General features: G+C 35.0%; 1 protein-coding gene across 3 annotated transcripts in view; it reads right to left on the bottom strand.

Annotated features, from left to right (window-relative positions):
* The window catches only part of UBR3 (ubiquitin protein ligase E3 component n-recognin 3), a 330,855-nt gene that overhangs the window by 140,172 nt on the left and 172,824 nt on the right, over nucleotides 1-17,859 (bottom strand). For all 3 annotated transcript variants that reach the window (XM_069080034.1, XM_069080036.1, XM_069080035.1), the window contains exons 22-23: nucleotides 17,286-17,459; nucleotides 13,491-13,951 (exon numbers count right to left, since the gene is read on the bottom strand). In XM_069080034.1, coding sequence (XP_068936135.1) covers nucleotides 13,491-13,951; nucleotides 17,286-17,459 — 635 coding nt within the window. The remainder of the gene's footprint in view (nucleotides 1-13,490; nucleotides 13,952-17,285; nucleotides 17,460-17,859) is intronic.

The following is a 17,859-nucleotide window of genomic DNA, read 5'->3' as shown; positions in this document are numbered from 1 at the left end:
CTCCTAGAACTTGTACTGTGCTACCATAGCATTCCAGATCCCAGGGCTATCATGATGTTCCATGATAAGGCATAAGCAGAACTAAAATCACAGCTTATATAAAATAAGTCCAGATGGGATTCAAAGGATCATACATAGATACTACTATCTAAAAAGGAACTAGCTCAGTGGTCACCTAGTCTAAATTCATTTTAAAAGAAGATGAAACTGAGTCTCATGAAAGTTAAGTGACCTGCCCAATAAGCATCAGAAGAAGTACTTGAATCTAGGTCCCCTGACTCCAGAGTCAGTGGTTTTAATTGTAGATTGGACTCAATCTTCTCATTTTTTCCTTTCTTCTAATTTAATAAGGATTTTTATATTTGCCCCAATAAATCAATGGGCTGATTATACACAGACAGCTGATATGTCAAGCATTCAGCTTTAGTAGCCACTTATTTCTTATCTGTTAACTTTTTTTTTTTCCTGATGCTGGGTGCTTGCTATGGCCAGCTAGTATTTTCCAACCCATTTCTTAAAAGAAACATTCATGACCAAATGAGAGCTTTGCAAACCTTAAAACACTACAAAGATGTTAGGTATAATGGCATAAGTCTTCTTTAAATTTTATAGGGTTTTGGCTTGTTTCATTTTTTAATCTTGAGTACTTTTCCTGTGCTAACCTTTGAATTAAAGTTGCAGAATCTTAAAAAATTATATTAATTTAATTTTCTTATCCTTTGCAAAGAAAATATTAGTGCATAAACTCCAATTATCTCACAGCAGTCTCTTTTGCCCCAAATATAACAAAAATTTTAAGATTTCTAAATAAAATAATGTCCCTCTATATCATAATTTAGTTCTGAAAAGTATCAGTTATATTTTCCCAATATATTCACTTATAAAATTTTTTTTAATTTTTGAACCAAGTCCTTCTACACTCTGTGCATTAATCATCCTACTTTCAAAACTAGATTAACTTTTTCAGTTAATTATGAATAGTATTTCAAATTATCAACAGAATTCAATCAACCCTAAATACTTTTTATTTAAAACAATGAATACCAAAGTTAGAGATTAATCTAAAAGGTAGGATAATAACCAGATCATAAAAGACAAATTAAGAACTGCAGAAGGAGTAGAAAACATATCAATCACGGGAGGGAGAGGCATGGATTTCATAAAGTGGTCCATCATTTAGGAACTGATATAGAAGAGGTAAGAATGACTCTTGAGAAATGAGCTAAAAGACAGCAACAGATGCCTGATAAGTAACTAATAAGATAAGCCCTAAAGTTAGAAAAGAGTATATACAGGTGGTTAAGATGTATAAGTACCTCAGGAAAAGCTTAGAGTATAAAGTAATTGTATGACACCATCATATTACAAGTATCTGTTCACAGAACAACATATTATCATTGGACAATTTTATTTAAATTAATAATATTGGACAAATAAAACTTTAAGACAACAAAAACTTTGGAAAGCCAGAAAAAAATTTTCAGCATTTTAATCTATGAATTAGAATAAGAACTAGAAATACTCAACAGCAAAAACCTCATGAGTTATTTTAAAAATTAGGAAGTGAGTATAGCTAAAAATAAAAATGTTAAAATATACTCCTGAAATTAGTGTAAAATTTATTGAATGGGTTTGTAGCAATATAAAAAATAAATTACATAGCAAAATATTGTTTAGAATTCAAAAATGGTTTAATTCCTATGGTTTGATTGCTATGATAAAAAAAATCTATATACTACAATATGAAACAAATTTGATAAGATCAGAATTTTAAGTTTTTTCACATAAGAAAATACAGAATTATATAATTTTGTGATATATAATAATAATATAACATAACTTCATTAAGAATAAATTATAGCAAAAGAAACATTTGTTAAATTGAAAATAATGAGAACATGTATAAAAAGAATGGAAGGAAATGTTTCAAGTTATTCTTAAAGAATCAACTTATTTGGGGGAAGTTAGGTGACACAGTGAATAGAGCACTGGCCCTGGAGTCAGGAGGACCTGAGTTCAAATCCGGCCTTGGACATTTAACACAAAAAACTAGCCGTGTGACCTTGGGCAAGTCATTTAACCCCAATCGCCCTGCCCTCCCCCCCTCCAAAAAGCAAAAAAAAAAAAAAAAATTTTCAACTTATTTGTGCAAATTATCCAACTGACTTCATAACCAAGTCAAATATTTCTATAAAGTTTGTTGACAATATTATTCTGCTTATGTTCTTGTTAACAACTGATGTTTCTACTGTGCTTTAAAATTTCCAAATATCTTTATATATGCCATCTCACTGGAGCTCTACAACAACCCTGTAAGGCAAATACTATGGATATTATTATCCCCAGTTTTAAAGATGAGAAAAAACTGAGGATCAGAGAAGACTATGGAAAAGTTAAATGAAATGATGAAAACTGAAATAAACAGAACCAGAACAAAACAATATACCTGATGATGGCAATAACATAAGTACTGGGAAAAATTTTAAACTAAAGACTATATAAATATACCTTTCCCCAAAGAAAAGCCATAAAAATGGGGCTCACTTTCTTTCTACAGAAGTCGAGGGGATGGGGGAGGAAGATTATGGGTATACAACATTACATATACTGGTCGTAATTTCTGTAACTTCTTCCTTTTGTACACTTTGAACCCAAAATTAATTAAAAGTTCCAAGTTTTTCCACATAAGTAGCAAAGTCTTAGAAAGAGGAGGTGAAAGGATTGCAACCAAGAATGATAACTATCATTTGCAAGTATGAGTCACTTGTAAGCTGGTGACTATATTCAGAAGTTTTGTATTCTTAATATTTTCCAGAAAACCACCATAGCTATTTTCCTTCACAAATTTTTCCTCTAAAAATCTCAGTTATACCTTTCCTAAAGTAGGATGACTGTAAATAGAGACCCTTAATAAGAAGACATAAACAAGGTCTGACAGATTCAGCGCAGCTCAGTAATTTTCCATTATAACCCAAGGTGCTAAGACACTGGGGCTGAAACACATTGCAATCTGCTATGACTCTGCTTTAGCACTCCATCTTGGTTTCTATGTAGATCATTTATCATTAGGGCAATGTCTGTAGGTTGAGAAACCTGAAAATAGGTCATCACTAAATGCTCAATAACTGTTCATTCTTTATTATTACCAAACCAGATACGAAATTCAAAATAAATTAAAGATATATTACGTGAGCAACATAGATAAGATTCATCTTAATTCTAGTTCATCACAAGACACTGCTGATATTTGAATTGGTTTCAAGTACTTATTAATATCATCAGTACTTAAAGGAAAATATTCTTAGACAAGGTAACTAAAAACTCAAGATTTCATTTGTATTATAACAGTTTTACACTCTTTGTTCAAAATAAAAACATTCAGATTATGCAAATAAAGTGTGATTTTCATTATAAACATTATAGAACTCTTTAGTACTGTGGTTTATTTTTTTTCTATTTAAAGCAATCGGGGTTAAGTAACTTGGTCAAGGTTACATGGCCAGTTATTTCTGGGTGTGGTGCTGAGTGTCTGAGCCCAGGATTTGATCTCCAGGTCATCCCGACACTGGAGCCAGTGCTCTTACTCGCTGTGCTACCTGGCTGCCCCCAGTACTGTGGTTTATTGAATATTTTCCTTCTGTAAAATTATATACAATTAGAGCCCTAAATCATAAATTCAAAAGATACTAGCATAAATTTAAAAACTCATCTTGTCTCCCATCTCCTAGTTTAAACAGATCAACTGTCTGATTTAGTCATTACTATTTTTTTTATAGTAAGCAACTGTAATGGTAATAGGAATCTGAAGATCACCCTGTTCCTTTGTTGTAGGATTGTGGCTGAACATTGGGATGAATTAAAGCTACCTGATGTATAGCTTTCCTACTACATTGATGATATTATGATACAGGGAAAAAATGTAAAAGAAGTGGAGAAGAGTTTGGTGGGAAATTAACCCTGCAAAGATTCAAGCACCAGCTCAAAATTTTGGGGTATACAACATAATAAGGGACTGTGAGAGATTCTTCCACAAGCCCAACAAAAGATTCAGGATTTTCCTATCCCTACCAATAAGTAAGAGGCCCAAAAGTTTATAGGATTATTTGGATATTGTTGATATCACATACCGCATCTGAGACAGATTTTGAAACCCTTATATAAAGTTACTCAGAAGAAATATGAATTTGATTGACGACTTGAGCAGAGAAAAGCTTTTGAGGAAGCCAAGGCTCCTATACAATTAGTCCTAGATTTATGCCCTATGCAAAATGGCATGGTGGAATTACAAGTGACTGTACAGGATGATTATGCAAACTGAAGTTTATGGCAGAAAACAATAAAGACAAAATGTACCTTTAGGATTTTGGTCTACGAAACTTCACCTGGAGTTGAATATACACCTTTTGAAAAGCAGTTGTTAGCTGCATACCGGGCTTTGGTAGAGACCGAACAATCCTGATTATGATCTGGGTAATCCAGTTTCTCATATAATTGAACATGCACAAGAGGTCAGCATAATTAAATGTAAATGGTATATGCAAAATAGAGCCAAAATAGGTAAAAGTGGAGTTTCTGCTCTACATGAATCTATAACAAACATTGATATTGAGAGAAATGATACATCCCCTGAACCAAAGCAAGAGTTAATACAGTCCTTCGCAAAATGGAATGATGGATATAATGGATTAACTGAAGAAGAGAAGAAACATGCATGGTTTAACTGATGGGACAGCGAAATATTTGGGCCATAAAAGACACTGGAAAGTAGTTGCCTATAACCCATGTACCAGGTGGACTTTGGAAAGTACTGGGATAGGATGCTGAACTTATGGCAGTACAACAAGCCATCAAAACAGAACAAGGAGGACAGTGACATATATTCACTGATTCATGGGAGGTAGCTAATGGATTAGCTACATCGATGACCATGTGGAAAAATCAAAATTAGAACATTCATGGTAAACAAGTCTGGGGCAAAGAATTATGAGAAAATATATGGGACATGTCTTTGGTTACTATTCTGTCAGTTTTTCATGTAGAAGCTCAAGTGGCCCTCACCACCCCAGAACATGAGTACAATGCACATGCTGATAGACTAGCCAAGATTCCTACTCAACATATTATCCCTACTCTGATACCAACTGAGGATCCAGTTCTAGCAAAATGGGTCCATCAAACAGCTGGTAATTTAGGGGCCCAGGTCACACACCAGTGGGCACAAGATAGAGGTATTAGTATCCCTCATTCATTGTTAAAACAGATAGCAGAGGAATGTAATATATGTTAATTGAAAAAAGAACAAACTGTTCCTCAGGTAGTAACTGGAGAGATGGCAAGGGGAAAAGTCCCAGTAGAAATCTGGCAAATAGAATATATTGGTCCTCTATCAGAAGATAAAGGATGCAAATTTATATGTACTTGTGTTGACACTTATTCAGGTTGTACTAGTGGCTTGTCCTTATTAGAATACAACCCAGAAAAACACCTGTAAAACCCTAGATCTCATAAGTCTATATTATGGAACCTCAATGCAGATTCAAAGTGACAATGGGTCACATTTCAAAGGTAATGAAATACTGATATTTCATTGCATATTAAACAATATAGAATGGATATATCACATTCCATATTATCCACAAGCATCTTGGTTAATTGAAAGAATGAATGGATTTTTGAAAGAACAGTTCAGGAAGTTAAATTCTAATAATTTGTATCAACAATGGAAAGATAATTTGTTCACTGTCTCACATTAATTTGAATAATAGACCATTGGGAGGAAGTACAACTCTAGCCAGAATGATGACCCCAAATCTGCAAATTAGAAAACACAAGATGCCAAATATTGAGTATTGAACTGTGAGGCAAGATGTCCCAGCAACCATATCTAAGAACACCTGATTTGACAGGATATAATTTACATTGTTTAGAGGACTTTTGGTTGGATAATAAAGAAATAAGAAATATCTCCACTGGAATATCTCTAAAAATCATTTTGGATGGATATTAACTAAATCAGGTTTAGCAGCTCAAGGAACACATGTATTGTCTGGAGTAACAGATTCTAATTATCAAGGAGAAATTAATGTGACATTCAAAAATTTGGGTGAAGAACCCATAGTTTTATAAAAATGACAGAATAGTTCAATTGATTATTATTCCTTGTGAAACAATACCCCTTGTGAAAACTGACCCACCTTCTGAAATAACTATCAGAGGAAGTGAAGGGTTTGGTTCTACTAATAGAATAAAATTGGGAGCTGAAGTATGGGTAAAAAGGAAGCCAGATGATGTTCCAAAGGCTGCAGAGATTATAGCACAAGGAAAAGACAATATTGTAGTTGTTTATTCAGGACAAGATAATTGCCAAATTGTACCCTTAACTCATATATTCTACCATGAAGAAGGTTATGATAGCAAGTTCATGGACTTCAGAAGCACGCTTGACCCTGTATTTGTCTCTTTTTGACTTTTTGTGTTAAAACTTGTTTGCGAGATTTGTTTCCTGCAGGCTTAGTACCCTCCACTTGCAGATGCCTGACAGCTTAAGGCAGATGTTGCAATGGCAAGCAAAGGAGTACTTAGCTCCTTGTTTCAATTCTTCAAGTGCCTTTGAGCCTCACATGTAATTTTATCAAGTCTGTTAGAAACAGAACCTGTGAAGCCCACAGTGGGAGGAACTTGCCAAAGACCAGAATAGGAAGGATGTAAGAGGAGGGCAGAAGAGGAGGGAGTTGACGATATAAAAGCTTATGCACAGGTGGGACTGAGCAGAACTGGGAAGAAGAATGGCTGTGGTGCTGGCACTTTGTCTGTCTGTGTTGATGCTACTTAGTCAGACCTGTCTGCTGATAAAGGATGTTGCTGCTGTTACAGAAGCCGTGGGACCCTACTGCTGGTTCAGAAGCCCTGAAAGAGGACTTTCTTGTTGTCTATTTACAGAAGTCCTGAAGGAAGGTTTTACTGATGTTTTCAGAGGTCCTACAACTTTACTGATGATTTGTGTTGATTTCTCAGACAAGATCTTGTCTGCTGATCGGTGTTGATTTTACAGGCAGAAAGTAAATTGATGATAGTGCTGGCAACTTGTGTGAACATTTTTGTAACTCTGCTAAGATTGATTGACCTGTGAATCCAGATGATGGTTGGGTGAATTCAGACAAGAACTGGGAGCATGGAAGAGGAACCATGGAGTTTGGGAGTCAAGTCAAGATGAAAGGACCTTTCCTTGGGTACTTAGTGCTGACTGACAAGATCATGATTTACTGTGACCTAGGGGTGGGAGAACTTTGTACTTTGCATTTTGTACTCCTTAAGGATGATTGCTCCTTAAGGATAATTGAGTTAAAGATGACTGGAAGTCAGTCTCCAATCAAGATGAAAAAAGACTTTAAGGTACTTTAGGGTAGAGAGTAGGGTACTTTATATCGATTGATTCAGATTTTAACTTACTGAATATCTTTTTTTTAAGAATATGTGGCCATTTTAGTAGTAAGTTGTTACGTTATATCGTTGTGAATGTTGAACTTTAGTTTCTGAGAATGTTCTGCTTTAGTTTATTGCTCAATAAATAGAGAATTCACTATACTATGTGATCACGACCTTCAAGCTATTCACAGCAGCAGTCCTCAGAAGAGCTGCTCAGTGCTTGGCTTTACAGATGTCACCCCCTGTCCATGACTCTGATGACCTGTCCATGACCCTGAACCTGGCATCGACTGAGCTCCAGATGCTAGCAAAAGAACTGACCTCTTGAATGGGACCTCTTGGGGCAGGGACAGCTCTACATCCAATTTCAGCTGGGAGTAGCTATGGAGAAGAGATCTTCACCCCTTATCCCAAATGAGCCACATTCATTCAAGGGGGAAAAGATGGAGTGCTTCTGCCCAAGTCCCTACCCTAAGATATTGTTTTATGTGTTTATTTTCCATTATCCCTGTTATATTGCTGCAAAGTTCTGTTGACACCAGTTATCCAACCAGCTATCCCTAAACTCTCATTAATCTGTTTAATCTAATTAAACAAAATGTATTATTAATGTATTTTTGCTACATAAGGGACATGAAAGGTCTTGGGGCCGAAAGTAACGATAATGAGAATCTGAAGATCTTCCCTGCCCCTAAATAAGCCTAAGGGAATTTGAAGACCTTCCCTACTTTGAAAATATACCCTGTCCCCTGATAGGCTGAATGCAATCACATGGAGCCTGTGGTAGAAGGAGTTTGCTGAAGGGTGGAGGAGAGCCCACAGGAAGCTGGGAGTCAGAGCAGTTAGACACTGTGGGAGGAGAGGACACATCTGAGGGGGACAGTTAGGCTTGGGAGTAAGGTGTCTGAATAAATATTTTGCTTCTGTCTTCTATAAAGTCTGTTGAATTTCGTGATTAAGCACCATGCAGGCATATTTATAGTGACCATTGGCACTGTGAATATTGTGTTGGCTCTATAGTAACATGGACAATGAATCTTATAACAAAAAAAAAATGACAACAAAAACATCATCATCATCACCTTTACACAGTGCTTTAAGACGTATCAATACAATTTACAAATTTTAGTTCATTTGAAACTTACAATATCCATGAGGTAGATGTATCTATTATCCCCATTTTATAGATGAGGAAACTAAGGCAAGTAGCTGAGTAACTTGTCCAGGGAAACACAGCTAGAATCTAAGACAAAATTCAAACTTCCTGACTCTAAGCCCAGCACTCTATTCACTAACCTTACAAGCCACCTATAGAGAATAAAAGTGAGTTTCTTGATCTGGATAAGGAAATAATACATTTTTCCTAATTATTACAGAGATATCAGAAAAATACAATCATATTTGCACATTTTTCACAGCTGACAGTCCATGCAGCATATATGGCAGTGAATGCCTTAATATCTCTGAACTCTCCCTTTGCTTTGTAGACGTAAACTGACCACATTTAAACTTATCAACTATTTCACAGATGGTGTCCTTTCAAAACTTTTACACTCTCCCACCTCCAAGCACCCAGCACAGTGTTAAATAGCAGGTACTTAATAAATTCTTGCTGAATTAATGTGGGTAGTGGCTGTGGGCAATGGCTTCTTTGTTGAAGCATATAGTGCCCCTAAATGAGCTTCCCTTCTTCCAAGACCTTAATGATTGTATATCTGGTTGATTTTTTTTTTGATGCTTTGTTCAATTTTGGTTTGTTTGTTTTTTTTTAAGGAAAATGAGAACTTCATGATCTATTTTTAAAACACATTCCTTGAGCATTAAGTCCAAAAGAGAATGTTTGGACAAAATGTATCACATACTTTGTGGATTATCTGTAACAAACTTCTCATTTCAGGTCAATTTCTATCCAGTAAACATATCACCTTCTCCTGCTTCATAGAAGCAAATCTCTTTTTATTACTACCATAAACCAATGATAATATATTGCATAAGATATTGAAATAATGCATTTCAAAATTTATAAAAATAAGAGACAGATAGAAATTTCAAGTTAAGTCTCTCAAGTTTCTGGATTTTTTTTAATATGAAAATAGCATTTGCAAAACTTTATTACTATTTTTGATGCTCAATTCAGGGGCATGTGTTATCTATTGAAGCTTTCCTAATAGATAATCCTTTTATTTTAAGTAGTTATATTCAATTTTAGAAAAATTCAAGACAAAAAGAAAAGGAACTCTGCTTTTAGAGAATTAGAGGATGACTGCTTCATGGTTTTTTAACTCAAGAAAATCAGCACACTTTTAAAATGTTATGAAATTGTTTCCTGTCTATTCATAAGGAAAATTGATTTCTTTTTAAATAACAGAATAGGGGGGGCAGAGCCAAGATGGTGGAGTAGAAGGAGAAAATTCCTTGAATTTCCCCCAAAACCACCTCCAATACCTAAAAAATATGATTCTAAACAAATTTTAGAGCCACAGAACCCACTAAGTGACAGAGAGAAACAAATATTCCACTGAGGCCTGCCTGGCAGGCTGACAGGAAGGGTCTATCGCACCAAGCTGGGAGCCAAGCTCAGATCCACATGAGCCCTGCAGAGCCCAGGCCGGCCCAGACCACTGGTACAGACCAGCCAGAGCAGACTTCAGGAGAGTGAATCACTAGCAGCTGTGGTGGTTTCCAGACAGCTCAACCCATAAATGCCAAAGAGAAAGTAAAAGGTCAGTCAGTGACTCCATTGGAACTGGGTGACGAAAGAGCACTGTCCAGCCCCTGCCCCCAGGGTGAGAGGTGGTGGAGGCACAGCAGATGCAGATGCTGCCACGTGGCTAACCTCCAGAGCTCCTGGCCTGAAGATCATAGGAGGACCAAGAAACCATTCAGAGGGTAATAGCTCTTGCTTTGACCTGCTTGGATCTGGGTCACTGTCTTAGAGAGTGGTCCTGGGGTATGTGGCCAGCGTGCCAGAGCTTGGAGTGTCTGTACAGAAGGCACCCTCCTCAGACCTCTGACAACATTTGTAAAAACCTCAGCTATTTGGGACAAAGCTCTCCACTCTGGAAGCAGAGTTCAACTGTGGCAAAGAGCTCAAAAGTCAAGTAACTGGCTGGCAGGATGAGCAAGTACAGGAAGCACAATCAGACCACAGAATCCTTTTTTGGGGACAAAAAAGATCAAAACATGGAACCATAAGAAGTCATCAAAAGCAAAACTCCTGCATCAAAAACTTCCAAGAAAAATATGAAATTGTTACAAGCCATGGAGGAGCTCAAGAAGGATTTTGAAAATCAAGTAAGAGAAGTAGAGGAAAAATTGGGAATAGAAATGGGAATGATGCAAGAAAATCATGAAAAGCAAGTCAACAGCCTGCTAAAGGAGACCCAAAAATACACTGAAGAAAATAACACCTTAAAAAAATAGACTAACTCAAATTACAAAAGAGGCCCAAAGAGCCAATGAGGAGAAGAATGCCTTAAAAAGCCAAATTTTCCAGATGGAAAAGGAATTTCAAAAACTCACTGAAGAGAATAATTCCTTCAAAATTAGGCTGGCACAAATGGAAGCTAATGACTTTATGAGAAATCAAGATACTATAAAACAGATCCAAACAAATGAAAAAATAGAAAACAATGTGAAATATCTCATTGGAAAACCCCACTGACCTGGAAAATGGATCCAGGAGAGATAATTTAAAAATTACTGCACTACCTGAAAGCCACAATCAAATAAAAAGAGCCTAGAAATCATCCTTCAAGAAATTCTCAAGGAAAATTGCCCTGATATTCTAGAACCAGAGGGCAAAACAGAAATTGAAAGAATTCACCTATTGTCTCTTGAAAAAGATCCCAAAAAGAAAACTCCTAGGAATATCATAGTCAGATTCTAGAACTCCAAGGTCAAGGAGAAAATATTACAGGCTGTCAGGAAGAAACAATTTGAGTACTGTGGAAACACAATCAGGATAACACAAGATCTAGCAGCTTCTATAATAAGGGACTGAAGGACTTGGAATATGATACTCCAGAAGTCAAAGGAGCTAGGATTAAACCAAGAATCACCTACCCAGCAAAACTGAGTATAACGCTTCAGGGGAAAATATGGTCATTCAACGAAATAGAGGACTTTCAAGTACTCTTGATGAAAAAATCAGAGCCGAACAGACAATCTGACTTTCAAATACAAGCAAGAGAAGCATGAGAAGGTAAACAGGAAAAAGAAATCATAAGGAACTTATTAAAGTTATTTACATTCCTACATATAAAAATGATCATTGTAACTCATGAGACTTTTCTCAGTATAAGGATAGTTGAAGAGAATATATATGTATATATACATATATATGTGTATATAGGAGGGTGTATGTGTGTATAAATATGTATGTGAGTGTGTGTATATATGTGTACATTTATACATAGACAGAGGGCACAAGATCAGCTGAATAGGAAGGGATGATAACGAAAAAATTAAATGAAGAGGTGAAAGAGGAATACAATAAGAGGAGATGGGGAAAGACAGAATGGGGTATATTATCTCATATAAAAGAGGCACGAGAAAACTGTTACAATGGAGGGGAAGAAGAGGAAGGCGAAAGGGAATGGGTCAACCTGATTCTCATTGAATTTGGCTTGAGGAGGGAATAACATACACACTCATTTGGGTATATTACCCTACAGGAAAGTAGAGAGGAAAGGAATAAAAGGGGGAATGACAGAAGTGAGGGCAATTGGGGGAGAGGGTAGTTAGAAGCACATACTTTTGAAAAGGGACAGGGTCAAAGTAGAAAATAGTATAAGTAGCGGGGGGAGATAGGATGGAGGGAAATATAATTACTTTTACAATATATCTACTACGGAAATGCTTTGTGTAACTACACATGTACAACCTATATTGAATTGCTTATCTTCCCAGAGGGGGTGGGTAAGGAGGGAAGAAGGAAAAGAATATGGAAATCAAAGTTTTAAAACAAATGTTAAAAAAATCTTATTTTTTTAACATGCAACTGGGAAATAAGATATACAGGCACTGGGGTATAGAAATCCATCTTGCCCTACTAGAAAGTTAGAGGGAGTATGGGGGAGGATATAAGAGAGAGCAGATTGGTGAAAGGGGTATTCAGAAACTCACTATTTTGGGGTGGGGGTAGCGGAAAGACAGGGAGAAAATTTGTAACTCAAAATCTTGTAGAAATGAATGTTGAAAACCAAAAATAAACAAATAAATAATTGTTTTTTTTTAATAACAGAATAACCTCTACAAAATTAAGATGTTTCAAAGGGCTACAAAATTACAACTACAGCTAAGACTTTCTGTTCAAAAATGCAAATTATCTTTAGCATGGCAAAGTGAGTTACTTCAGCCATACAGCAATAAAAACTGCAAACTGTATTTCTATAGAGTCCTTATTTTTAAAAATACACACATAGTACTTAATATATTCCCTAATCACTACAAAGTGATCTTTAGTATATTGGCCCATAGGGAGAGAAAGGACACAAGTAGTTATGTAGTTTTCCAATAATTCAATCATTGGTTTGTAAATAGGAAACAGGTCTTTATAATTACAGTTCCCACAGTTCACTAGACCACTCTTATTATTATTGTTTTAGGTAACAATCAACAAATTAAAGGTTTATTCATGTATATTTGCTAAATTATAATTATTCCCTACTTCACAGGATTGTTGAAAGGAAGTCAAGAGTTTTGTACATTTTATAACACTATATAAATGACAATTATTACTGTTGATATTGTTATTTGTTATGATTATTATATCTTTTATATACTTAACTCAGATCTTTAAGGACAACTGAATGGAAGAGACTAAGTAGAATAAATGCCAAATTCTTGAGCCAAATCATTACAATTAAAGTTAAATTATGCCCTGAAGTTAACTGATAAATTTGGGATATAAAGATGGTGAATCCAGAAAAATCAAAACAAAATAGTAATAAATAAAGCCCATAAAATAATGATTACTTTCAATTCTATTTATCTAAAATTTAATATGCCCAATCACCATTGAAATTCCTGTCACACATTTTTTAAATTTTAAAATGTATTACCTTTCTTCTTTGTCCAAAGTCTTCTTCTCTGCTGAACTGGTCTTTTTTGGTGGTACAGGAGGGGTCACTTTCCTACATATTTCTTCAATGATGCGCTTGTTCAATCTGCTTTGCAATGCAGCTTTTAACAAAATTCTCTCCACTGCAGTCATGCCATCTCCATGACAGTACTTTGGAATTTCTGGTTGGATTAAAATTTCTAGATCATCTAACCAGGGAGGATAGTAAGAGTTTTGTTTTCCTGAGAGTTTGTGGTGAAGTTTGATTAACAAAGATAATATACTTTCTTTGATTTCCAAAATAGCTGTAGTTAATTGTGGAGTTGAACCAGGAGCAGACCATTTACTTGATGTTTTGGGACGAACCACCTGATTTGCTTCACCACTATTACGATTAATGATCTCCTGAAATTTCTTTCTACGTTCTGCTACTAAGCTGAAAACTTGAGCTGTACCTGAATTCTACCACAAAAAAAAAGAGGAAAAAGAACAAGATAAATTATTCAGCAATCAATTTTTAAAGTATCAGTTTTAATTTTTTAAGGAAACATCTATAGTTTTTTATATATGTCTAAGTATTTTAAAGCATACTAATTATAACAAATATTTTCATTTTCCAAAGAAATTTCATTGTTTCATTCTAAGTATAAACAAAAAAGAGTGTATACTCCAAAGGATAGATACTGTGTGTCCAAAACACTAATTTTTTTAACGTTTTCTGCAATACATGTTTACACACAAAAATTTTAGTTGTGCTGACTATAACTTTGCCTTCCTCTGATTCTATTTTTCATGAAGCATATTTAATTCCCAATAAAATATGATGTTAGAAAGTGATTCACTTCAATAAGTCATTTACAAAGAGATCATTGACTATGTTCATAACAATGAGGTAGAAAATCAATCTCAAAGTTTTTGAAGGGTTGCTTCTTATTTAAACATTTAAATTGTAGGTTATTTTAAGCCAAATTTTCAAAAAAGTTCTTTCATCCAAACTTTTTCTGTCTTGAAACTTCCAGGGCACCATTAAATAGACTACCTTTTCAAAACTAGTTCTTGAATGTTTCAAATACGATTATTAGATTTTTGTTTGATCTATTTGGGGAGTAATAATAACTTTAATGAAAGCTCAAATCAACTGTAGCAACTGAAAAAAATGTCACATCAGAAAATTTGCTAGTAAAACTGGAAAAAAGATATCTAGCTCCCTTCTATTTGGTGTCATTTATGTGTATGGAAAGAAAAATGAAAGGGCCCTTGCCCTTACATCAATTTATTCTCTGTTTTTACTTTCCATAATTTAGACAAGAGTGATATTGGTAATAAGCCTTCTGTTATTTGTGTATTTGATCTTTAGAATAATAATAGCTAATATTTGTAAGGCATTTTACAATTTGCATCTGATGCTGTCAAATAACCCTGTGAGGAAAGTACCAGTATTATAACAAATTTAGAGTGTTTAATCAATAAAATAGGTTTTGTCTAACCTTTCTGTAGGCAAGAATGTAAACTGAAAAGTAAGATCTCTGGGATGAAATCATACTCATTTAGTTTCTACATCGTCTAAATCTCTACCTTGGCTGTAACTATCATCAGAGAGAGCTTCCGATAAATTCATTACCAATATGAAGAAAAAAACAGGTACCTTTCTCTACATTTATCAAGAATCTCGCATACTTTACTTATTACTAGAAGATTAGTATATCTTACAATTTAGAATTTCTTAGATTTCAGAATTTTTAAAGACAACATATCTAATATCAACACTGATTAACTGTAAGATTTAGAGAATGTAAAACTGGAAAAAAATACTATGGGCAATTATTTCCAATACTATTTAAAGTAATAATTTAGTTAACAGGAAGGATGAAAAATATTGTCTTAGTGCAGCAAATTATTACTTTTTATTTAAATGACTAAGATATTTTTTAACTAAGTATTTCTCTAGATCATTTGACTCATCTCAAAAGGTTCAAACTAATTCTACATTAAAACCAAAATTAATTCTTAGACTTATTTTCTATTAAGATACAAGCTGGTTTGAAGGAATGTTTTTAACATAAAATAAAGGCTATTCCAAAGTTACCTGAGGTTGTAATATGTTAAGTCACAGTAGATATCATTTTCATAGTAATCTTCCAAAAGATGTATACTCTCTCCTTAGAGAGCACAGAGACTTAAGCTACCTAGATATGTAACCATAAACAAATATTTTGGGCATAGAATCAAAAATCTATAGCTGCAAAAGACCTTGGGGGTCATCTAATCCAACCCCTTCTTTTTATGAATAAAGAAACAGGGGGTGACTAAGTGGTTTAGTGAATAGAGCACCAGCCCTAGAGTCAGGAGAACCAGAGTTCAAATCCAGCCTCAGACACTTAACACTTATTAGCTGTGTGATCTTGGGCAAGTCACTTAATCCCAACTGCCCTGCTCTACCCCCCTCCAAAAAGAAAAAAAAGAAAAAGAATCTGAGAAGTAATTTGCCCATAATCACACGACCAGTAAGTATCAGAAACAGGGCTTGAACACTTGTCTTCCTGGCTCCAAAAGCTCTTCTGCCAACTACAGCATACAATCAACCTCTCTGGCAAAATAAACTACCAAATAATTCCAAAGTCTGTTATTTACCTGAGTATTTTAAAAACTCAAACATAAGGTTCATGATCTGGTACTCGGGGACAATTTGAACACCTAATCTGGTACGCTCAACTGATAACAGCTTTTTGAATTGAATTTCAGTCCTATGGGACTAACAGCTCCTCTTCCTATTATCTGAATGTTCTCATATATTAATCAAAGGGAAAAACAACAACAACAAAGCCAGTCCAGCTCTCAAATAACAAATGAATGTTTGTGGTGAATGGACAATTGTCTACACGATGAAAACTTTCAATTCAATGTTCCCTTATCCTTGAGTAAATTCTAGAGGCTGAGAACACTTAAGTATCTAAAATACTAAAAGTCTTAGGGTAAGATCTTTTTCCCACTATTGTCTTTTTAATTAAATATTGCATGCAAAAACTTAATTGTTCTTTCATTTAAAAAAGCTCAAATGATTATAATTACCAATAATTACCCAACTCATTATCAATCATTTAAAGCTTAATTTTACTCAAAGTTCAACTGACCTCCCAAGGAGGCAAAATAACTTATTAGTAATTTCAAACAGGCATGCTACAAGAAATTAAAGGATAAGTTTATTCAGAATTAGGAAACTACACATTCAATCTTTTTAAAGATGTTAGTAATGTCTGAAATGATCTTTTATTTTTAAAGGCCCAAAAGCAAAGCAAGCCTAAAATTGTTTCACTATTCCACTAGCACTAACAGAAAAGCCCTAGACAAATGTCAAAGTGTTCAGTGTTATTTTAAAATTCAGTAATGTGAAGTTATCTTTAAAATATGAAAACCTACAAATTAAAACATTTAAAAAGAAAAAAGTGTTTAGCTTTTAGCTTCCATTAAGAAAATGGAATGTTCACAGAATTTTTTCATTTCCATTTAAAGTCATGTTGCTAGTTAATGCAAAAAGCATACAAAACTACCTCTCTTTGAAGGACTTTAGGCCGTCTTGAACTCTGGCAATTGAAGGAAAAAAATTCGTGAGAAAGGACAATGTGATAGGTGTTTGTGGAATGAAAGGCAACACTGAGATAAAGGTAAGAATATTTTCTCTCAGAGCTATAGCAGGATGAGAGAGAAAATCTACTAGCTCCATGACACAAGACAGCATCAACTACATATCACTGAATTTATAAGAACCATCAAAACAAAAGGTTTCTTTCATACTTACTTGTGTAGAAGCAAAGCTATCAGAGCTAGTACTTGCAGGTGGCTCTCTCTTCACTTCTGGAGCTGTCTCTGGAACCCTTACTCTCACATAATTTATAAAGTGCCTCATGTTGGATACTAAGTTACTACCAGGAAACCAACTGTCATGGCAGCGTTCTTGTCCACCCACAGGTTCCTAAAACATAAATATTAAAATCAGGTATAACAAAGATGCAAAGAAAAGGGCCAAGACAATTAACAAAATGGATAATCAAATGTTGGGTTCCTGAAGACCTACTAAAAAGCATTTTCAAATGTTTATCCGTTTCAAACATCAAACAATACTGTGTCACAAAGACAACCACCTGCCTGTACTTCTCTGGACTTTTCCATCATGCCCCAGGGACCTGTTCATCCTGAAGTTCATTTCTGTCTTGAAACCACCTTGTCAGTACTCTTTGTTCTTCCTTCCTTCTGACTGGAGGATGGACAGCTTCTTCTAATATTTCCATTTAAGGAAGATTTCAAGCCAGCCATCTCTTCAGCTGCCACCAGGCTGCATTCCCCTGGACTTCTCCATCATGCCCCTGTACCAC

Source organism: Petaurus breviceps, unplaced genomic scaffold (assembly GCF_028583685.1).
Source record: "Petaurus breviceps papuanus isolate PSGF00001 unplaced genomic scaffold, PetGlider_PUasm1.0 91133, whole genome shotgun sequence".
In the NCBI taxonomy this organism is placed as follows: Eukaryota; Metazoa; Chordata; class Mammalia; order Diprotodontia; family Petauridae; genus Petaurus; species Petaurus breviceps.
This window is presented reverse-complemented; position numbering and strand designations above follow the sequence as displayed.